Here is a 24,314-nt window from a genome sequence, read left to right as displayed (position 1 = left end):
ACAAGGCATCCTTATTATTCTTATTCTAAAATAGATTTTGCTAAAGCTTTATATTTGCGTCACAAAGGGAATTTCCGTTGGCAATAGGCATACTTTATCTTCACCAACATTCCGACCATGCATTCATAAACACCTGAAATGCGCATTTTCTGGCGCTTAAAAGCTCATAAAAAATAAATATTCCCACATGGTATTCGGCTCGTTATACCCTCCGCTTCCGCACCGTATCTTCGAAGCTAACTGTTTCATAACCATTAATTCGCAAGTTCAAAAGTTACAATTAAATGGCAACTGCTGTTTACACACCGCTTTGTTGTTATTATTTTGTACTTATGCACACACACGCGCAATTTGAAAGCACACCTACGCGCCGCTTTATGTTTCCGGCTGCGGTTATCGGCGTTGTGTGTGCGATTAAGTAACGGTTAAGTCCAGCTGCTAAATTGTGCGCATCCGTCATCGGTAATCGGATTATCGTCCTTATAATTATTATTACGATTATTGCATCCGCTATTAGTCGGGCGTTCGGCGATTATGGACCGGCAATTACGCGTAACTGGCTGAAAATTTAAGTATCTGCTGACCGCAACTGAGCGGTAAATTTATGTTGGATGAGTGGATGAATGTAGGTGGAAGAGCTATTTACCTTCCTGCTTCAATTAATAAATTATGCGGAGTATAGGAGGTAAACAGTAACGAGATAACAACTAACATAGAGAAAGTGGGGTTCCAAGGATCTTAAGATCTTTCATTTGGAAGCAGTTATGAGCTGAGAACATAGTGAAGCCGGTTGCTAGATACAGGGTTTGCCCGGAAAGTATAATATTAGGTCTGATTTTCTGGTCCACCATGAATTTGTTCCTCTTGGACAAAACGTCAACGCCAAGTTTTACGTGGAAGTCCTCAAGAGACTTAAACGTAGGATCAATCAGGTACGACCATTCAACGCAGTCGATTGAAATTTCCATTCCGACAATGCCCCGGCTTACACCGCTTTTGTTGTGTGAAGCTACCTGACCAAGGCCGGCATCCCAACGCCTCCGCAGCCGCCATAGAGCCCAAATGTAGCGCCCGGCCTTTTTTTTGTTTCCTTGCCTGAAAAGGTTGATGAAAGGCAAGCATTTTGAGACGACAGCACCATAGCTTTCACATAGCTGTTCCGGAGAATGCCTTCCGGGACGCCTTCAATGATTGGAACCCGCGCTGGCAGCGCTGCTTCGACGCAGAATGAGCCTATTTTGAAAGTTTTAAAAAAATTGTAACTATTGGTTCAATAATTGTTTTCAAATCGACTCAGTGTTATTACTTTCTGGACAAACCCTGTAAAAGGAGCACCAGAAGTTGAACTTAGAAGTTAATTAATTAATAATAATGTTAATCTAGTCAGAACGATTTGTTCATAAATGTTCTCAGAGACCCGTATTTGCAAACCAAAGTTCTACCAGACGTTGATAACACTAATCAACAAATCTGAAGTATTTGCAACTGATGTGATGAGAGGTCTGTGGCGTATTTGAGATGTCTTGACTACAAATTCGAGTTCAAATTTTCCTTTTTTTATTTTTTTTAGTAAATGGTGGTCTTTTGATTGCCACACTGTTAGGATATGCCGCGTGTTAGGATATGTTTACTATTGCTACGGTTTTAGCAACCCAAAAGTATCAAGAAACAACCTCTAACATTACAGTCGAAAAATAACTGTAAATAACTATTCCGAAAATTAATAATTATATAAATTAATTCCAGATATATATCAAGTTATCACAATAATTATGGCTACGACACCTAACCAAAATGTTTTTTTCGCTTCTGTTTTGTAGATGAATGCTAAAGCCAATTTAGGACCGCAGTTGAAGATAAAGCGGTTAAAAGCTAAAAATAGCAACATAATGGTTGTGATTTTGAGAGAAGTCTAAAAAATTTTGTAACGAAACTCAACGGCGCTAATCTCACTGAAGCAATACTACATAAAACCCAGCGCTCGCGCTAACTACAAGCATACGCTGCATGCAACAGCCAGTGACTTACGAAAATCCTGCGCTGAGAAAGCGTTTCCAGGACTTACGCTATAACAACGACAAACACAACGACGACTGCACGCAACAGACGCTTTTCACATGACGCGCCGACGCTGCGCGCTGCGCTGCCACACAATGAGAACACGCAACCGAGTTAATGACGGAAGCAGCAATTTGCCAAGTGCAACGCGACGACAGACCTTCGCTAACATGATCACCATAACGACAATGTTGATATTACTACTTCCGTTACACATAACAACAGCAACAGCAGCAACTGCCAGCCAAGGAAGCGGAGTTAATCAGCAGCGCGAGGGCACACACGCAGCAACAGCAGCTGGCACTAACACCGCTGCCGCAAAGGACGCGCTGCAACTGCATTCAAATGTAGCTCATAAATCAAACTTAATTAATGCAGAAAATAAGGTGTCAGCCAGGGAAGCGCGCGCAACTGAGTTGTTAAGAGCAACGCAGCTGAATTATAGTAATGACGCCAGCGCTGAAGGGGGCGTGTTGGTGCACGAAGGTGGCACTGATGGCAAAACGCACGCGCTGAAGCAGCAAGTGGGCGCAGCTGCGATAAATTACCGCGTTGAGCAATTAGCACGTAATGCAAGCGAAATGCGACCGCAGAAGCAAAAGTTGCAAACATTTTTAACCGCGGCACTGCGGCGGCCAACCGCGGCAACTGTGCGAAACTTTACAACTGCGCGCCACTGCATCCCCAGCAAAGTGCCGCCAATGTCATCAACAACTGGCAATAATAAACTTGTAACAATGGATTATATGGCGTCGAACAACAGCTACACTAATGGTGGCAACAACAACAACAGTAATAGTAGCGCAACTAAGTGGCGTCAAGCCATTGATGTGCGACCTTTGGAGAAGCGGCAGCAAGCGGAAATTGAGCGCATAGAGCAGCGCGCAAATTCTACTCAACTACAACAATCAGCGGATGGGGAACAACAGCAACAAATACCAATAAATGGCAGTAAAACGCACATAAGTGGCAAAGGGAAGGAGTTAGAAGGAACGGCGCTGAGCGAGCGTACTGAAGGAAGCACGCAAAGCAACAATCAAATGGAATTCCTTACCACACAAGCAACAACTGCAACTACAACAGCACAGGTGAGCAGGCTAAGCGCACAGCTTGGCCTTGGGAATAGCGGCACTGCTGCGTCAGCTGATCGGCACGTTGATGCCCAACTTTCTGCTGAGCACGATGATGGCGTTGATTATAGTGTGGACGATGCCGCTGTAATTAGCTCAGTCGCCAAGATAACCAATAACAGCGTCACACAAATGTTGCAATTTGTTATGCCGGCAACGCGCATACCAACAACAACATCAACAATACGTGAAGTAAACCCGACTGCAGAAATAGTGCTGACGGGCGCCGAGCATGCGAGGGAGAATTCAGTCAAAAGCAAAATAAATAACATAAATTCCAAAACGAAATTCACTTCAACGCAATTTCAAAGCGACCACAGCGATGCGACGAGTGCGCAAAGCATAGCAGCGGTGGAAGCGAGGACGGCGTTTCTCTCGCAAACAACTGGGGATTATCCAGCTGAAAGTGACTTTAGAACTGAAAGCGTGCCAACTCAGCTGCTACAGCCGACTCCGCGTGGGAATGGACTGCATGCCATTCAATCTCGGAACCCGCTAGCTGAACGGTTGCCAAATGAACTGAATACTGTGAGCGAAGGCGGCGAAGTGCGGCGCGGCGAGGATAATAACAACACTGGAAGGCGCTTAACGCCGCTGACGGATTTAAATGTAAAGCTGAATGTTATCAATAAAAATGCAAAGTCAGTGAAATGCGATAAGCAGATAAAGAATGATTCGACAGCCATGACAATTGAATCGATGACAGGACATGAGCAAGCAAAACACGAGCGCGCGACGCAAAACGATGCCAGCGAAGTGGCTGCAGAAGCACAGCAAGCACTGAAAACTGCCCAGGAGGATTGTAAAATAACAAAATGCTCGAAGCGATTAGGGGCCATTGTGCAAGGTGAGCAACAAGCGCCATACCAACAACGGCGGCAACCGCAAAAGTCATTCAGTGAAAACCAACTGACTCGGCAGCAAAGGTACTTAGGGCAAGCCCTGCACTTAGTACGCCCACAACAGCAAGCGCAAGGCTTAAACGCGCACACGGAGCAGCTGCAAAAATATAATAAGCACTTAGAACCTAAAAGCGACTTCTTGGCAGAGCTGACAGGCCAACAAACAATGAAGGAGGGGGAAATGCGGAGCGCTGTAGTTGAACGTAAAAGCCTTAGTGAAGCGGAACCGCTATTGAATACGGAAGTCGCACAAATGGAAAGCGGCAAATTAGCGGAGAAGCCAAGTAAAGTGTCTTCGATATTACAAGAAGAACCAGCGCTGAGCGAAGTGGAAGCAAGGAACCAGCAGTTTGGCAGTCATAAGCAAGAAGCCGCAAGTAGAGCAAAACTTCTTACAGATGCAGCACAAGATTCAAACAGTAAGTTAGGCGAGCTGCAGCTGGAAGTACGGTGTAATGAGACATCTGCAAAGCAAAATAATTTAAAACCCAAGCATTCAGCAACGCGCGTCGAGAAGAGGGAGTCCACAAGTTTAAACGAACCCAACACGGTCGCATCAGACAACCTTGTAAGACATAAAAATAGTGACGCTAAAAGCGCCAAAATATTAATAACTTCAACTGGAGGTACAATGCCAAAGAAAATTGCACAGCATCAAGTCGACAAGTCAACAGCGGAGGCCAACTTATGGCAGCAAACAGAGACTGAGCGCACCATAGCCGATAGCGTGGCTAAACAAGCAGCAAGTACAAGCGCAAATGCAACGTACAACGAGTCGAGTGAAGGACAAATGCCCGAGGAACAGCAGCGCGCCTTGAAGTATGCAAACAATCGAGACAACAGTGCGACAGTGGCTGCCCTGAATAGATGGCCGCAGGTTGAGTGGTATAAAGTACCGACAGCAATGCGGCTTGCTGGACTAGAGGGCAAACAAGCAGAGCAGCAACAGCCAGTTGATACGCTACAAGACGTGGATGTCAGCAACGCTGACTTTAATGGACAACGTCAAGCAAATAAATCTAGAGTAATGGCTGGTATAGAGCTCCTACATATAACAAATATCACGTCAAATGCCACAAGAGACGCGCACGTTGCTGAAAACCGACGTGAGGTGCATAACGGTACGAATCTGTTGTTGCCTATGAAAATGGTAGAAAGAGTAGATGTGCGACAGCGATTGATGTCGGATAAACATGGCGTTGACACAGAAGAAATGCCAGCTTTTGAAATATCAATAAACAATAGTTTGAGTTATGGAGAAACTGGAGCAACACACAAATCACATGCTGCCCCAAGGCGAAATGGTGAAAATGTGTCAGAGGAAGAGAACGCCGAGCCAGAAATGTTGAATCTCACAAAAGCCCAGCGAAGCGCGTCAACGTCAACAACAGAGAAATCGGCACAGATCGAAGTGGCGCAAGCACCGACAACTGCAGCAACTAAGCCAGATAATTGCGAACAGCCAGCGCATAATGGCAATGAACCGCCATTTGAGGAGTTAAAAGCAGACAGAGCACACGAAGGCGCACAGGAGACTGGCAGCGCGGAAGGGATTAACAACGAGTATTTAGCACGCCTGAATGGCGCTCAGGCAATGGCTGAGCAACAACAGAGCAAATCAATTTTGCCCTTGCCACACACTGACTATGCTGATCGCGCTGAGGGTGAGACCGTTTCGGAGTGGCAGCAGCAGCACAATCTCTTAACGGCTTACATACGTCGGCCCGACCAGCGAACGGGTGAAGCGCTGAAGCTGAATGACACGCTATTGGCAGCGGATGGAAAAGCGATTGTGGAGGCCGAAAGTGAGTGGAATGCAGGCGAAAGATCGACAATACAGGAACCGTTTAAAAGCAGCGCGCCAGCCACAATGACAACGGAAACAATAAGCCCGCGCCCAGCGCACGTCGCGGAAAACACAATGGAGAACAATTGGAATGGCTACGGGTGGCGCGAAAAGGTAACAGCAGATGGAAATTTCGAAGCCAGTCAAAATGAAAAGGCCAACGCTCAGGCCGCGCAAATAGAAAGGGCTGAGTTGCCAAGCGAGCGCGATTATAAAGCCGTTAATTTGACGGCGGTGGATGGGCACGAATATGGCGCTACTGGTGCAACATTTTCCAATCAAACAGGAGATAATTTTGGCGCAGGTTTTCACGCTTTGAATAGTGGTGCTACATCAGCTACCAGCAACACCACAGCATATACACCCACATACAAAACTTATGTGGATGTCAGTGAAGTGGAAGCACACTACGCCACAACTGCTAAGCAAATATTGGAAAGGACTACAACAGCATGGACGACACCAGAAGATATACAATGGCAGGAAGCAGAGCAAACAACCAGAAGTAATCACACATACACCGACACTATCTTCAACTCCGCTGAGATAGCTGCCGGTCATGTTGACACAACCGACTCAATTCCAACTGCTACTATGCAGGCTGTCATGCCGCCACTAATATCCTTGAATACAACACCAACATCGCCAGCAAGTAGTGCCATAACAATGACAATACCAACTGCGGTGATGTCCGATGCAATGTACACCAAAGTACCAGTGCAATCAGTGTTGCAAGCGGCGATAGCGGCAAATGTGACGATAAATGACATGTCGACCACGACGACGGACACTTCATTCTTTGTGTTGCCCAATTTCGCTGCCCTCACCACCACAACGAGCACTGCAACGGAGTATGCACTATTTTCCACAACACCGGGATTGATTACACCAACAATTGGTGCTACTGCCACGCCGGGCGGTGCTGCTTGGCCCGTCAAACACGCTTCGGTTATGGAGGGCGACGTCATACTCGGTGGCCTGATGATGGTCCACTCACGCGAGGACAGCATCACTTGTGGCCCTATCATGCCGCAAGGTGGCATACAAGCACTCGAGGCCATGCTCTACACGCTCGACCAGGTGAATAAGCAGCAATTGTTGCCAAATGTAACGCTGGGCGCACACATACTGGACGACTGCGATAAGGACACGTATGGGCTGGAGATGGCTGTTGATTTCATTAAAGGTAAGTGCATAAAAATCAAATCGATTCCAGTTCTCAAAGATAAGACTTTAAGGCGATATGGGTAAGGTGATAAAGTGTTGTAGAATGGAAACACACAAGTGGCTAAGTCTTGACCGCCCAAACGCGGGACAGTCAAGAAGGAAGTGTTGAGTTGTTTTCACTTCATCTTCCTCCATGCAGCTTCCGCAGATAGTGTCCGGTTGGATTCTCAGGCGTACTGCGTGGGCGCAAACTATTACTAGGGAGAGGCTAGCCTTACTGAGGGCAAAGAGATCACCCGATCTTTTGCCATCGATCTTGGACCAAAAGACTTTTGCCAGATCTGCGCTGACCAAGCTTCCGTAAAGTCCAGTTATCTAGTAGTAGAACAAAAGAGGATACGGGGGAGCCGATCTAATCCCATTCTACACATAACGCTTCTAGGGTGACTTTCTTTGCTGCCTCACTAGCATTACAACTGCTTGCGATTCCGCTATGACCTGTTACCCATATCAGTCTTATCACAAATGCATTCGATGCTATTGATAGCGAGGTTAGGCACTCTTTGACCAGCCCTTAATGCACTGCAAATGAGTTCAAGGCTAGTTTCACCGCTCTGCTACTTGAGTGGATGGTCATTTCTCTGAAGGAGGCTGCAGTCCGGCGCAGTAAATCTACTGCTATCTTAATGGCTGCAACCTCGGCCTGAAAGACACTCCAATAGTCAAAAAGTCTGAAATTGGAGTTGTTGAGAGCTCCCCACAGTAGACCCTTTCAACAACCTTCCACCAAAGCTTTGACAAGCTTACTCCTCAACTTTCGGTGAAAGACTTCACCTTTTGCCTATGGCTTCTCCACTGCAGTACAAGGAAATTGATGCCTTTTTTGCTGTTTTTTCGATATTCGGCTTCCATGAAAGCTTCCTATCCAGGATGAGCCCAACATATTTCACTATATCCGCCGGATGTCTTCCATTAGTGTCTACGATTAAAGATACAGATTTAATTTCAAAACAAAAACAATTTCATTGTGTTATGCGTCCTTGAATTAGAGGAATAAAGGCCGTGTTTGCTTCGTGTTGATTTCTACTCTGAAAAATAAAACAATAAAGGATTCTTGAATAGTACGAATGTCGCTATCAAGTAGCTGCGAAACAGAAAAAAAATTAATTTTTAAAAATCCTCTTGTAAACATATCCTGGAATAATTCTTCATATAATTGCTTAGTGCAAAGAAATGGCCTGCCCCTCAAAACACTGCGTATGGTATTGTTCTTCACGCTTACCTTATGGCGCTTCGATAGACACTTACCCATGTGTGCTTAGTACAAGCTTATGAAATAAATCTTAGCATCTATAATAGGAAACAGCAATGTACCCCAGCTCCCACAGCCTGTCTGGCTGCTTATCTGGACGCCATGCGGCTGATACTGAGCACTCGGCGCACGAGGGTCAGCATCGTAAATCACTAAAATGTCCTTGATGTTGGTAGGTTGAGCGGAAACGCATCTTGCTTGCAGGTTAGGCGCACTTTAGCGCACACATGCTCATGAAAGTGTGTTGTAAGCCTGTGCGACTAAGCGGCTGTAAAGCTACAACTGCTTGGCACAAAAATACGTTGCCGATTCAGCCATGCGTGCTGAAATCGCCATAAAAGCTTATCCATGTACTTAGATGTACCTACAAAGAGACGTAATAAATAATTGTATGCAGACATATGTTGCTGTTATCATTAGCGTTGCCGAACCGGTGTAAAATTGATGCATTGCCACTTCTAAACGGAAAAGTCGAAAAAGAAAAGATTTTGCAAATGACTCTAGTGTGATCAGCAGTTTCGCAGCTTTGTCAGCGTATTTGTGTGCTCTTGGCACCTCCAAATCACATTTATAGCACAGCGCGCTGTCTCTGTGGTTTGGCAGCCGAGTCTGGTCCGAGCGTAAGCACCTAGAGTGTATGCAGTCTAATTTACTGCTGGGTAATCTCTTCTCCTGTTTGTGTTTTCGTTTATCGCAAGAACTGGTCAGTGTAAGCCTATTATGAAGGATTTCATTTTCCTGCGAAATGTAATTTTCCGGTAGCGTTGCGAACCTTCAAATATAATATTTACTGTTACCCCGCCGTGAGTTCATTGTATTCGCTTTCTACACACACTCTCTTCACATGTGTGTTTGTCTGAGTGCTCAGATGTATGCTTGTAATAATTTATAACCGCTCGAGCAAAAGAAACACACACGTCGCATGCTTTCAGTGTGTACCATAATTACATTAGGGCGGGTCACTGCTCAGGATGTAGAAAGAGAAGATTAAAAAGAGTAGATCAGCCATTTTTCAAAAGTTAATAGTAAACATTTAGAATTTTCTCTCAAAACTAATAAAAGTTTGTCGAATTTAATTGGGAAAAAGCGCTTTTAAAAATAGTTTTTTTTTGTAATATAATTTCAGCAGAGAGTGCGGTTATGCATCCACTCTAATAAACTTTTTTTGTGATATTTGAGCTCAACCTTAAAACCAGCAACATTCAGTAGACCGCAAAGAATATATTAGCAGAAAGTTCTGAGCTCTTGGTCGTTTGGTTATCCATAGAAAGCTACACAAATATATAGGGTGATTTTTTAAGAGCTTGATAACTTTTTTTAAAAAAAAAACGCATAAAATTTGCAAAATCTCATCGGTTCTTTATTTGAAACGTTAGATTGGTTCATGACATTTACTTTTTGAAGATAATTTCATTTAAATGTTGACCGCGGCTGCGTCTTAGGTGGTCCATTCGGAAAGTCCAATTTTGGGCAACTTTTTCGAGCATTTCGGCCGGAATAGCCCGAAATTTCTTCGGAAATGTTGTCTTCCAAAGCTGGAATAGTTGCTGGCTTATTTCTGTAGACTTTAGACTTGACGTAGCCCCACAAAAAATAGTCTAAAGGCGTTAAATCGCATGATCTTGGTGGCCAACTTACGGGTCCATTTCTTGAGATGAATTGTTGTCCGAAGTTTTCCCTCAAAATGGCCATAGAATCGCGAGCTGTGTGGCATGTAGCGCCATCTTGTTGAAACCACATGTCAACCAAGTTCAGTTCTTCCATTTTTGGCAACAAAAAGTTTGTTAGCATCGAACGATAGCGATCGCCATTCACCGTAACGTTGCGTCCAACACCATCTTTGAAAAAATACGGTCCAATGATTCCACCAGCGTACAAACCACACCAAACAGTGCATTTTTCGGGATGCATGGGCAGTTCTTGAACGGCTTCTGGTTGCTCTTCACCCCAAATGCGGCAATTTTGCTTATTTACGTAGCCATTCAACCAGAAATGAGCCTCATCGCTGAACAAAACACGCGCGCGAAACACATTTCGAACCGAACACTGATTTTGGTAATAAAATTCAATGATTTGCAAGCGTTGCTCGTTAGTAAGTCTATTCATGATGAAATGTCAAAGCATACTGAGCATCTTTCTCTTTGACACCATGTCTGAAATCCCAAATACTAATGCATGAAAATCCTAACCTCAAAAAAATCACCCGTTATATACACACCTACACACACATGTATTTATACAAATAGTTACATTGTTGAGTAAGTGAGGCGCATAAGCAACTTGTTATCTTGTCGAAAATCACAAGGCACTCGCCTGGCCCAAGGCTCACCAGGCAACAACTTGTGCCAAGTGCTGCTTGGGAAAGGAAACAGCTGAATAGTTGGCTTCTTCGGCGACGTTCCACACTTGATTGTTTTCTTTAATTGCTTCTTAAGTTGACAGAACAATTTCGGGTTAACTTTATTGGGTTTTCTGCGAGAGCAGGCGCCTGTGATGACGGTCAACTTTATGAAACTTGTGCGCGTATGGTCCGTTTTCGCCTTAATTGTAATGGAGTTAACAATTAAATTGCCAAACTTGTGTGCTGTGGGTTTATTTTATGGGAAAAATTAAAAACTGGCGCAAGAAATGGAACCAAAGTTAAGTTAATGTTGTCGACGGGAAGTAATAATCTTAATGGAATTTCACGTCGACGAGGATAATGGATTTATCTTGATGATATGTTTCGGATGCTGTGTTAAGGTATCATTTTAAAAATTTTGTAGTTGGTTGGAAGTTGATTAAAAATAAACCTGAATAGATGGTTTGCACTCATTGATGCCATCGAATATTTAATTCTAAGCTGTCGCACTTTTGAACTCCTTGCAAAATTTAGTCTAGAGATATCAATTTAGAAGGTATACTTAGAGTCTTTATATATCGGAGTCGTAAATGATAAATTGAATTGCGGCACAGAAACAATGCAGAACTGCAGTTAAAAGCTAAACGAGCTGCAAAGTAAATTCCCGGAAGGTAAATTCAAGCCTTTTCAAGTTCTGCGTCTCGCTCCCAACGCCAAGTTCGGCTTGTAAATTGAGTAGTTTTCCTTGAATAAATATTTATGTGCAAACGGCGTCACTGTAACTTTACTTGTTAGTTTGTGTTGACTCCTGTGCTAACAGATCCATCCACAAGCGCATAATTTACAGCTAACCAGGCAACTTGCGGCTCGTTAGATCCAGCAACTGTTGTGTTAGTGAAAGATGTGAGTTTTCGACGCACGCAAAGTGCTAAAGTAAACTCTGGCCGGAAAGGTAAAGATATTAATTGCTTTACTTGTGTTGTTAACCGTAAATTTTCGTGCCTTGGGTAGTCAAAAGTTGTACGGACGAAATAAAGTGTTTTAGTATATAAAGTATAACAGTTTAAAAAAAAAATTATTTAAATTTGGATTACATAATTCAAAATTGCCTTTTATACCCTGAACGGGTTTCGTCACGATGCTTGCAACACTAAGGAGACCCTTTATAATTTAACTGAGTTGACTTAGACATTTCGGTCTGCCTGTCCTTTTGAGATATCGATCTGAAATTTTATCCTCTTCCATTTCTCTTCAAAAAGCTGCTTATTTGCCGAAACCGCCGATATCGGATAACTATAGGATATAGTTGCCATACAAACTGAAGATCGTTCGGAATCAAATTTTTGTATAGAAAACTTCCTCATCTACGAGACACATTCACGAAATTCATCTCAAGTTATTGTCTAAGCCAGCAATGCAATCCCTGAAGATAGTGTTGAAATCGGATAATGATAGCATATAGCTGCCGTACAAAATGGACAATGTGATTAAAGTGCTTGTATGGAAAATTTTTTTTTAACGAGATATTCTCTTAAAATTTGGCACTGGTGATTACCTAAAGCAAGAGTCTAATCCGTGAAGAAATTGTTCAGATCGGCTCAATATAGAACATAGTTGCCGTACAAACTGAACGATCAGCACAGTACAAACTAAAAGATCAAAATCGTTGTAAGGAAAACTTGAACCTATGAAGTGTATTCCAGCTTCGGTGCAACCGGAGTTAACATTTTTTGGTTAAATCATAAAACATAAGAACGTCCGCCAGCTATCGAGCGAGTTCTATAAATATCGATCTTTCTATTTCTACTTTGAACACGCGACTGATGCAGTTGCATTCAACTACTCAACGCAATCGCCGTCTGACTTTCGCAATCCAACTTTGAATCACTTTTAATAGAAAACTAGCAATATACGAATGCGTGAAGATTTCCGGTGTGAAAAATAAAGTAATAACGGCATTAAGAGCGCAATAAAAGCCATGTTGTTATGCTCAATTGAAGCTTTACGTGGAAAAACTATAAATGCATTGGGATTTTTCACATGTGTATGTATACACACCATGCCAACATAAGTGTATAGCCGCATTAAGCACACTTGCTAACGCTCATATTTGGCGGCTGGCGTTCACATACACACACAAATGCTTCCCGTATACACACAGGCACCCACAAAAATGCGTTCACTATATACACACACACAAACATGGTTTTGCTATACACACCCACACAGTTGGGTGCTGGCGCGGCGTCTGCATTTTTATAGTCCCTGACAGTTTGATTGCTTTTCAATGTTAAGTGGCTGCAGCGCAAAGTGGCTGCCGGATTTTCTGATTTTAAACAGCTTTGGCATATGGACGCGCTTGTGTCGCTTTTTAATTTCACCATCCATTTCCATACGAAACACATGTGCGTTTCCGCATATGTGCGCACGCTTTGCCATTATATCGCTTTTTGTTGACTCCAATATGTTTGGCTCTAATTTGATTTCGTGCGCTAGCGGAGAGCGGCACTTTGTTGCAGGTTTTCGCTTTCAATTAGTTCGCGCATCAATTGTAGTATTTGTTTGCGTTTATCGAGCAAACGACTATTGCGAATGTGGGAAATGCAAATTAAATCTATTGCACAAATGCCTGAAAGCGTCGACATAAATTTGACAATATTCGATCGATGAGATGATTGTATTTGTAAAATGAATTAGAGTTATATTATTGCACGAAATGCAAAGCAGGGAATTGAGAAATGAAAAAGTAAAAAAAAAAAATTAAAATAAAATAAATGCTAATGATTTATATCCAACAATAAATATAAATATTTTTGTAAAGTTGCATTATTTGTACAGAAAAACCAAAGAGTATAAATGCAGAAGCAACTTGAAAAGGAATCTTTTTAACCAAAATGTTCTAAATTAAAAGTTCCGACTGTTTTAGTTTGATATTTTACAAGTAGATTCTCAACTAAAAATTATTCGAAAGTTTTTCAAATTGCATACAAATGATAAATACAGAGTTCGTGCTGTTACACCACCACTATCGCGGTTGGTTTTCAATGCTGCTAACAGCGTTACTGTTACTTGCATTTTCTGCAATACATTTTGCCAACAGCACCACTGTTAATTGAGTTGTCTACTTTATACATTCTTCTAACAGTATTACTGTTAGTTACATTTTCCGCTATATGTATATGTACATTCTGCTAATAAAAACCACACCAGAGAATGTTAATATGCAATAACATTTATTAACATTTTCCTGCCAAACATTAAAATCTGTTAACAGCAGTCTTTTTTTACAGAGCTAGTTAGGAGCAGATGGCATTTTTAAAGGATACTTTGCATTAGTTGGACTGTTGTTAAGATATTAGCATATTCCTGACAATTGCCAACCAGAATGCGACAAAAAAGTTTGAACGCTTTATTAAAAGTTGTATGAGTAAACTTTTAGACTTTCTGCATTTATTTATGTTTATAAAACTCTGCTCTAAAAGCTTTCAGTATTGGAATGTGGGCAGAGCTTTTCAAGCAAGCCCAGATAAACTTTTATAGCTTTTAGGACAAACAATTTTAAGTTCAATGTTATAGCAACCTTAGCGGCATATATCCTATAAGTACGAAGGTATCTCAAGAGCTTTTTACTAAGTTCTAATAAATGTGGTGGAATGCAATAATACAGGTATGTGCTGTACCTCGGCTGCTAAATGGGTAGCATAACTTATCAAAATAATATTTTCTATAGAGACTTATAGTAAATTATTTTAACAAAAAAACTATTGTAGTTAAGAAAAATCGGTTTGAATACTGCTACCAAATACATCCAACAATTTACAGTATACAAAAATTTGGCACGTATATATGTATATTATACGATATATACCTTTTAGTACTATGAACAGGGTATGTTAAGTATGCCATTAATTTAAAATACCCAAAGGAAAATGCCGGAAATTCCATTTGTCGAAGTGGCCGCTATAGCACTACTGTCGCATATTGCTACCATACAAACAGAGAAAACGGAATCAAATGCGTTGCATGGAAACCTTTTTTATTTGAGGAGATATCTTCACTAAATTTGGAATTGAATATTGTTTAATGCATCACTACAGCTTTCGAAGAAATTGTTCAGATCACATCACTATATAACACAGCTGCCATATACAATAAAATGACCCATCAGAATCGGAAACAAGAGTTTTTTATATCACTCTATAGAACAAAAAATGCATCTGTGTAGGGTACTATGGTTTCGTTGGAACCTAAGTTAACGTTTTTTTCTACTTCTACGCTTGATTTTTAATTAATACATTTTTAATTGCAGGTAAGGCGTTGCACTTTATTAACATATACGCATATGTACATACACCTCTCCAACAACGCTCTTTAACTACTACTTGCGAACGTTTATGCGCAATATTTATATCAATCAATGGTGAGTTAATCATTTCATAATAAATTTTCTGTTCAAAACCACAAAATGCAGTAGTCGTGTCAGTGTCAAGCTTAGAACTATCAGAGTAATCATATCGGTTGTATGTGTATGTGCACGATTACTGCAATTAAGAGCGGAAACCATAAATATATTTTTATTTAAGTAATAACTTATACTACATCATTTGCTTATTGCGGTTGCAAATGAAAAATAGTTTGAATAGATTGTGGTTTGGAATTATTCAAACCATTAAATGACTTGAATATGCCACTAACGATAGTCGCATCGCTTATATAAATATTTAATATTAAAAAAATAAGTATTGTTGTAAAATTTGTTGTTGTACTGAAAAATAAATATTGTTGTAAAATAAAAAATAATTAATTGGGTGGAAAGACCTCAACCGAGCAAATGGAAGTTATGACATTTTGCATAAACGCCGCTGCTTTGGTTCTGAATACAAACTCATAAATACATAAGGAAACACAGCCTGACAACTGATGTTAAGCATATGCTTATAAAAGTAATAACACAATTCGTATTAACTGCCAACACCAAAACGTAAAAAATCATCAAAAAAGTGTCGGAAATATAAATTAAATGGCAAGCGCCACTGCGTATAAGTGACATGTGGGACGAGTGAGCGTGTGCGTCAGCAACAACATGCTTTAGGAAGTGGGCACTTACATTTCCGGAAATGTTTACGGTCGTCTCGTTGCCACTGTTTTGTTGTGAATGCTCACTGGTGTGACTTTTATAGCCTGACTGAGGTGCCATTTTATTCTGCTTGACTTATTGCTTTGACCGCTCCGGAGTACATCTCCTACAGCGACGTTTTGCTGCACGCATTATTACAATTGCTCGTCATATTCCGGCTGCCAACGAAGTTGTTTTGTATGAGGGCGCGTAGTGGGGCGTTTTTTATTATCATTGAATACCGTTATTGTGTGTTTTTTATTTGCGGCAAAGTTTGCTTGTGAAGTGTGTGATTTTACGGCGCCTATTTGCAAGTGTAAACAAGAAGCCTGCAGCAAAGTGTTTTTGTACCATAAAGAATTTGCATGAAATATGTTGAAGAATTGATTATATTTGCTGGTGGAGTATGTGTTGACAGGACTACATCAATAAAATATATTATTGTTGCTAAGTCATGCGAAACTTTTTGTGACACAAAAATCTTTATTAAATTAAATTTTAATTTTTTGCACTAAAAAACGGCACTTTCTATACTATGCTAGTATGTTAGAAGAAGCAGTGTGTACAGCGCAAACATTATAACTAAATCAGTATCCACACTCCTTTTTAGTACAAACTGTTAACTACTTTCCCCACTTACTGCACAAGCCATGCTTGCCACGTGGGCGGCATGCAAACAAGTGTCTTTCCATTCATAAAAGTTTCACTTTCACAAACAACCAGTAACACACTTTTCTCCTCGCTACAGCACTGTTAAGCTCAGCAGCCAATGGAGTATAACAGTTTGCCTCCCCTGTGGCCTGTCGCGAACTGCTGCTTGTGTACTAAATTTACACGATTGCCTTGCTCCTTTTTCGACCAGTTCGTAACGCTTTTACAAAATTTTACTTTCACACACATTTTCTGTAATGCGCCGTGTAGCAAATTTGTCTGGCTGCAGGATTTCAGTTACACGCCGGTCTTGTGCGACAACAGTCGCTCTCAATTGCAGCGGTGCGACGACAGTTGAAGCTTGCGGTTAACAAGCTGAGCATAAGCATACTATACATAAATGGTATAATTTATGGCAGTGTTTAAGCAGTGCGCGCTGTAATCTGTTTAGCAAAAACAAAAATATTAAAAAAATTAAAGATACAGTCAGAAATTGCTGATAAGTGTGCAACAATGTGAAGTTGGTGCAAAAATTAATATATGAAAAAAATACATTAACGGTTATAAGGAATAAAAAAGTGAAAACGAAGAAAAAAATTAGAAAGTATTATAAAAAAATCGGAAAAGGAAAAAAAATAAAATATTAAGGAAGAAATTAAAAAAAAAATTAAATAAAATAGTAAAAACTTACGAAAGTAAATTTGTGAAAAAGTCAAAAATATAAAACAAAAAAATTAAAAATATTAAAAAAATTAATTAAAAAGCAAAAAATTAAATTAAATTAAATTCAAAATTAAAAAAAAAATATAAATTTAATTTTTAAGTCTCTCTTTATACAGAAATATATCAAACAATAGCAAAAGTGTAAATATGTGATTTTAATCTCACTTTCATTGATGTTCGTGTTTGAAAAAATCCAAAATACATTCACTAATACTAAATACCAAACCTAGGATTACAAAAAGAGCAGTTTTATACATGAAAATAATTTAAAAAAAAATAAAATATAATAAAATAAAAGAAAAAAACCCAAGAAATGCTAAAGTTAGAAATTCGATAAAAAATTTAAATTAGAATTCTGCAACAACATTTGAAAAAAATAAATAAAATATAATGAAGTTAAATAAAATAAAATAAAATAAAATAAAATAAAATAAAATAAAATAAAATAAAATAAAATAAAATAAAATGAAATAAAATAAAATAAAATAAAATAAAATAAAATAAAATAAAATAAAATAAAATAAAATAAAATAAAATAAAATAAAATAAAATAAAATAAAAAAATATAAAATATAATAAACCAAAAAAATTTTACATACATACTTCTCGTCTACTTCGAAGAAACTGTTTTCTTAATAAACTATTAGTTAGAAATTCACTACAGAAATAAGACGGTTTAAACACAGAAATTTGTTGTACAGTTGCTTGCAGCAAGCAAATTTCTGCATAAAATCAGTTAAGCGGCTTGATTTCGAACTAATTGCCGAAAATCACAATATGATGGCCTTAAATTATACAACAAATACAAACTGGCATTCGAGACTATCTGCTCTCAAACTGCTTTTAGGCCACAAAATGCCAGCTGGTAACCTTGGTAACCAAATAAGCGCTTCAGACAACAGCCGATGTCCCACTTGACATTGGCATTCCAAAGAAGAAACTTCGGCAATAAAAAGTCGCTAAACTTTCGGTTAAATTCATAAGTGCAAGAAGACCGCCTTTGTCAGCCAAGCGCCTGAATTCTCAGCAACCACAGCAAAGCAACTTGAAACTTGAAAGGAAATGCTTTATGAGAACGTGACTGGGCTCGGCAGTGAACAGCTGAGTTAAGCAATTTCACTCGAAAATAGTTGGCACAGATTTTTGTACTTTTTTATATAATTCATAACAATTCGTTTGGTGGCAAGAAGAACTTGCTGTGCCCATGTCGTAGGCATTTTCCGCAAGCAAAAACCGTCACCGCAGACTCTGCAACTGTTGTTGTAGTACAAATTGTATCCCCATATAGGTATTATATAACAATAATTAATTCCATGCGAAGACGCGGTCGGTTGGCACTCTAGCACTTTCAAGCCGTTAAGCCAAAACGGCAAACCTTAGTTGTAATGCCTAACTGTTTGAGTTGTAATTTTTGCGCAACACTGCCTCGCCCGCTCAAATCTTATACAAATTTGTGCTTGATGGTGTAAGTAATGTTTTTCCAACGTTTGGTTGTGCTTTTAATCCGATTTGAATATACGCCTGTGTGTATGCTACAACATTTTTCGGGCCAGCAATTAGTGTTTACATATGTATGTGTGTGTATTGTTGAAAAGTTCGTTCTTGTAGCACAGTGTCATTTAGGGGCTTTAAAATGTCCGCTTTCCCATGATGTGCCGTCAAGCGCCTAAAATTATGCGTCGGTGCGCACATTACGGGCGGCTTTGTATGTTTGCTTGTGGTTGGGTGTCATGAATTTTTGTTCCCCATCAAGCGCTGTGGCTTTTGCAGCAGCGTTGCTAATGCCGCTGTCAGCAATTTAGATAAAAACTGTTATAAAGATATAAGCGACCATTAAAGTTACCGCAAGAGGCAATAGAGTTCCAGCGCGCTGCTGGTAATTGCAACAGCGACAGCTAAATCCTTGTCGCCTGCAACCGAGTGACAGGCGAAAATCATGTCGGGAATGCGATTACAGCACATCATTTACCTGCGTGTACCTGCTTGCGGGTAGCGCCAAGTCAGCGAGTTGCTGTTGACAAGCGACGTTGCAGCTTTTGTGTCATTAAAGCAGGCGCTTATGTGTTTATAACACAAACATAAACACATACACATGCAAAGAACATAATAGGAGCTAGTGTCGGCTTCACCTACCCCTTCCACTGGCTGTTGCCACCTAATATGGCACATAAGTAAAACAATTTACAAATTTGCATAAATTAAGGCGCAAATGAGTAGGATCCAGCACATACTTTTCACAACCGCAAGCTCTTCAAAAACGCACACACACACACTCACGGCGATGATGAGTATCATGCATGCGCTTGTAGACAACTCACGCACTTGCTGGCTGCTATGATGAGACTTAAGAAATTTCCTAATTACCGCGTGCAGCTCATGAGATGATGTGGCGTGCCATTAAGCCTATCATAAAAACACACACACATGCACACCGTATAGTATTTATATGAAGGAGCTAATTTTAATTGTGTTTCTGCTTTGCTTGTGAATATCAAAAACATGCATGAATTTGCATTGTCTCCGTGTTTCTGAGAATAATTAAAAAATCGCATGAATTTTACATTTTACAAGTGAAAACGTTATACCGACGAATATTTGCCATAAACAGATAGGGTGTCATAAACAAAGCAGATCTTTGCACTCATTAATTGTTAATTTTATTATGCTAATTTCATACGAAATATGATAGAATGTGCATATCGGTGGGCGTAATTTAGCGGAATTCCCCAATGACAGCGCACATGTTAGCCACCAGCGAGTTGTAGCTAATAGAAAATGACGCAGAAGAAGTCTAACATTTTTCGAGTAAAATGAAAAGTTTAGCATATGCTACAATGTACCGTAAACTATCTTACCTCATTTATACTTTGCATTATTGAGTAAAAAAATAATGAATGTTTTGAAAAATGCAAAGCGATTGGTGTCAAATAACTAGTGTACCGGTTAGTAGACAAAATTTCAAACAAAGTGTTAGCTTAAACAGCAAAATCGACAAAAGTTTCTTTAAAATATTATTTAAAACGAAAATAATAAATAAAATGAGCGTAATTTCACAAAGAAAAGTATAATAATTTATAAACAAGTGTGTATAATACGAGTAGTTCTAAAATAAAAAAAAATGTGAAAGTGAAGTCATAATTGTAAACTCTATCGATTTATAAATGTTGGGCTTAACACATATCAACAAAATATTTTGAAAAATAACCTAAAAATACATGGTTTATTAGTATCTATGGTTAAGTATCTAGCTTAAGCTAGGAGCTCCAACTTAACAGAAAAAACTTAGAACGCCGTTCATTGTTGTATCTGTCAAGTATCTAACAACAACACCTTTATTTGGCTGAAAATTATGCTTTGGTTTCTCTCAAAAAATAAATATGGGTTATGAATAGGTCGTATTGGGTTGACTAAGCAATAAAACAAATTCAGTAACTTGTATCCCTCTAACAAATTATTGTCTACATTTAAACGTCGACCTAAATTAAATTTACGTGCTAATAGAAAATATGTAAATTAAGATTTTTCCAAGTGTCGAATAAACTCCAACATATTTCTATTTTTTAATACAAATTTTATATTTTCGCAAAATATATATCGTGTCTACATTAATTTTTCTTAAATAATTCTAGTATGTATTCAGACCGGTTTAGCCTATTTTAATATCGCGCTATTACAATATGATTTCTTAAACAAAAAAAAATAATTGTTAAGGAAATTCAAATGTCTTTTATTTAATGTCCATTACAAACGATACGTTTAAGTTTTGAATACAACATCATTGAAATGGCCTCCTCGACTTCCTTTGCAGAAACGAATTCGATTAACTAAAATTTCGAGAATTTTTTCTACTAATTCTAGTGGTATATCATGAATAGCTTGTTCAATATTGGTTTCCAAAACCTGAAGATAGTTTGGTTTATTGCTAAAGACCAATAACTTCAAATTACCTCACAATAATTAGTCTAATGGTTGTTAAATCACAACTTCTTGGAAGCCACTCAAAATCACAATTTCTTGAAATAATCGAATTTCAAAACTTTTTTGCAATAGTTCGGTTGTTGCAAGTACTGTACTCCTTTTATTGAAACCGGATGTTGTCAAGATCAACTTTTTCCCGTTTTAGCCATAAAAAGTTGCTTATCATCGATTTACACTGCTCTCCATTGACAGTACCGGCGTCACCAACTTCGCTTCGAAAGAAGTACGGACCAACCATTCCACCAGATCAAAACCCACACTAAACTATCAATTTAGGTGAATGGAAAGATTGTTCATGACACAGATTGGCCAATATACCTGTAGAAGGAATGAAGACAAGAGAATTGTCAAAAATTCGAATAGTACGTATATGGGGACCTGGGGAAGTAATATCCTGGATATACATTGCTATTAGAGATATTTTTTGTACCATTTGGATTTATTCTGATAACTTAAATTGTTTGTTTTTTATTATGTAAACTGAAAAACCGCTGCAATGGAAAAACTTTTTATATGGGAAGTAGGCGTGATTATCGGATTTTAAGTATTTTCATAAAGTATAATAGGGATATGCGGGTAACCTCACGCACAAAATTTCTTTGAAAATGGTAAGGTTGCTCAGAAAGGTGCGCGGTGTCACGCCCATCGTCAAACTTTTATAACCTTTTCATAACATTTTGGTCCTAAAATTTAATGCTTGTAGTTCACTTATTCAGAGAGTGATCGTTTTTTTAGTAGTTTTAAACTTTAACGTTAATGAAAAGTGGGCGTTGGGTTATTATCTGATTTTATTAATTTTCACAGCGGTGCTAAAGAGACTTCTTCTCAGCAAGTTTCGTTGATTAAGCTTTAGCTTTATCACCTAACGGCACACTGTTAACGCGGCAACGGACTGTTTCCGAACATTTGCAATACCAACCATCCTTGGATCCCAAATAACTTTATTCAAGTTATCTTTTAAACAGGCGGATAGACGACGAACAGACGGATGAAATGGCAAGATTTCAACTCGTCTCAACATACTTATCACTTACATAACGCTATATATAGGGACTAAAAAGAACAGTTATTTCATAACTTTTGACTAAAGAAATCCTTATGAATGAAGGATCGGATATATATATCAGAATAATCGAAAATTTTTGTTTTTTTTGAGGACTACACAAGCTCACTCTTCACCTCCTATTTCGTAAGAGTTATTTTTCGTCCGGGTGCGAATAATCAATAACTTTTTGGCTTTCTATCACAAAGTGTGTAGCGATTTATTGAAACAACTTGATTTTTCGTTCATAACGGTAAAATTCATTCAACTTAATATGCATGATTTGCCTCAGGCGAATACTAAATACTATTTAACACTACTTGTCCAAACATCGTTCACGATGAGCATGTATGCATGTATGTGTGTATGCCGAGGCGCTGTGTGTGCTTAGCCGCGCGACAAAACAATTAACTGTAGGACGCACTCGAGTAAACAAACATGCAAGCGAAAATGTAGTGCGAATGTTTGTCCGGCACTTGTTGCACACTCGCTTTGCCCTGCTCGCACTATGTAAATATGTATGTGTCTCTAGCAACACCAATTAAGGGCGCTGCGTGGGCAAACAGACGCTCAAAAGTGGCACATTATGTAAGTGACACTTCAGCTGCGCGCGTGTGTGTGTGTGGGTGTGCGGTTGTGTTGGTAATTGCGCTTGGCCATCCATGTTGTTTATTTTTAGCCATTAGCTTTATGAAAATTAATTATTAAAGTTGTAACTGCCGCTTTGTTCTGGTTATGTAAAGGTCTGGCGCTCTAGTTAGTTCGCGCTGCTGGCGCTGGAAGGCTCGTAGCGTGTCTGTCTACCGCATTATGCGCTCGATATCGTTGGCTGAACGCACAGCACGGCGTTCTGTTGGTGTTCATTAAGATTAAATAAGATAAATTGCACTCGTTGTATGCCGTCAATGGATCCAAGAAAAGCATTGACTTATGAACACTTTGGTAATTATAGTAATTTACTTTGAAAGCTGCATTAAGCTATTAATTAGCGCGTTTGCTGCATGTGCATATGCAGTTTTGAATGAAGCAGCGGCATTATGTTTATTTATTTCGAAGCATAGTGAATTTAAAAAATAAATAAATCAAAAAAATTGAAAAAAAAACAGTTAGCAGCGTTGTATAAATTAACAAGCTCATTAACATTATGATATTAACTATAATTCCTGTATTTTTTTATTAAAAAAAAAATTATTTTCTGCATATGGCAAGCATAATTACTCATTTACAGCATTCTTGTAGGTCACGAAAAAATATATAATATTAACACGATTTAATGCGAAAAGTTAATCAGTTTACGACTTAATTCAATTTATTTAAATTATACTTAATTATCACTATTTATTTGCATGTTAAAACTTTCCCATCTATTTATTTGAATCAGCGGAACAATAGACGTAAAATTCCTGGTTTTATCAATAAATCAAATGTAATGGCCAAATTACCATTAACACGAAATTGGAAATCATTGTGAGCTTGATAATGGCGCGCATTCGCTGAAAGCTTTCTCTCATAAATCACGCAAGCCTATTTTGCATACACACAAATGTACTTAGCGCTTTTGAAGGCTACAACTCTGAGCAATGAGCGAAAACATTGTTTTTGTGGCAGTTGAATGTTTGTACAATTGAGTGAGTTCGCATTTAAAGGCAAATAGACGGGTTTCTGGGTTCATTTTATGCTTTTTCAGTTAACTGACCAATAGAAAGGGCATAAAATCTTCCATCAGGACAAGGCTAGACCAAACACATCTTTGATGACTTGGAAAAAATTGGAGAGCTTGGCTGGGAAGTTTTGATGCATCCATCATATAGCCCTGACCTTGCAACATCGGAATGTTATTTGCTTTGGTCAATGCAGAACTCCCTTAATGGAGTAAAGTTGGCTTCAAGAGAAGCCTGTGAAAATTACTTGTCGCAGTTTTTCGCCGAAAAAACAGAAAAGTTTTACACTGATGAAATAATGTGTCTAGCGGAAAATTGCCAAAAGTTTTTGACCAAAATGTTAATTATAAATATAAAAAAATAAGTTGAAATTTAATTAAAAATACG

At 39.1% G+C, this 24,314-nt stretch overlaps 1 protein-coding gene across 2 annotated transcripts in view; it reads left to right on the top strand.

Moving 5' to 3' along the window:
- The window catches only part of LOC105228043 (metabotropic glutamate receptor 2), a 213,686-nt gene that overhangs the window by 76,134 nt on the left and 113,238 nt on the right, over nucleotides 1–24,314 (top strand). The window contains exon 2 of one of the 2 annotated variants that reach the window (XM_049450831.1): nucleotides 1,821–7,122. In XM_049450831.1, coding sequence (XP_049306788.1) covers nucleotides 2,118–7,122 — 5,005 coding nt within the window. In that variant the 5' untranslated portion in view covers nucleotides 1,821–2,117. Of the gene's footprint in view, nucleotides 1–1,820; nucleotides 7,123–16,438; nucleotides 16,927–24,314 lie in introns of those variants that run through there. The other variant, XM_049450832.1, reaches the window with a different exon arrangement.

The sequence above is a fragment of the Bactrocera dorsalis genome, chromosome 3 (genome assembly GCF_023373825.1).
Source record: "Bactrocera dorsalis isolate Fly_Bdor chromosome 3, ASM2337382v1, whole genome shotgun sequence".
NCBI classification, from domain to species: domain Eukaryota; kingdom Metazoa; phylum Arthropoda; class Insecta; order Diptera; family Tephritidae; genus Bactrocera; species Bactrocera dorsalis.
The sequence above is the reverse complement of the archived record's forward strand: the minus strand, read 5'-3'. Positions and strand labels throughout refer to the sequence as shown.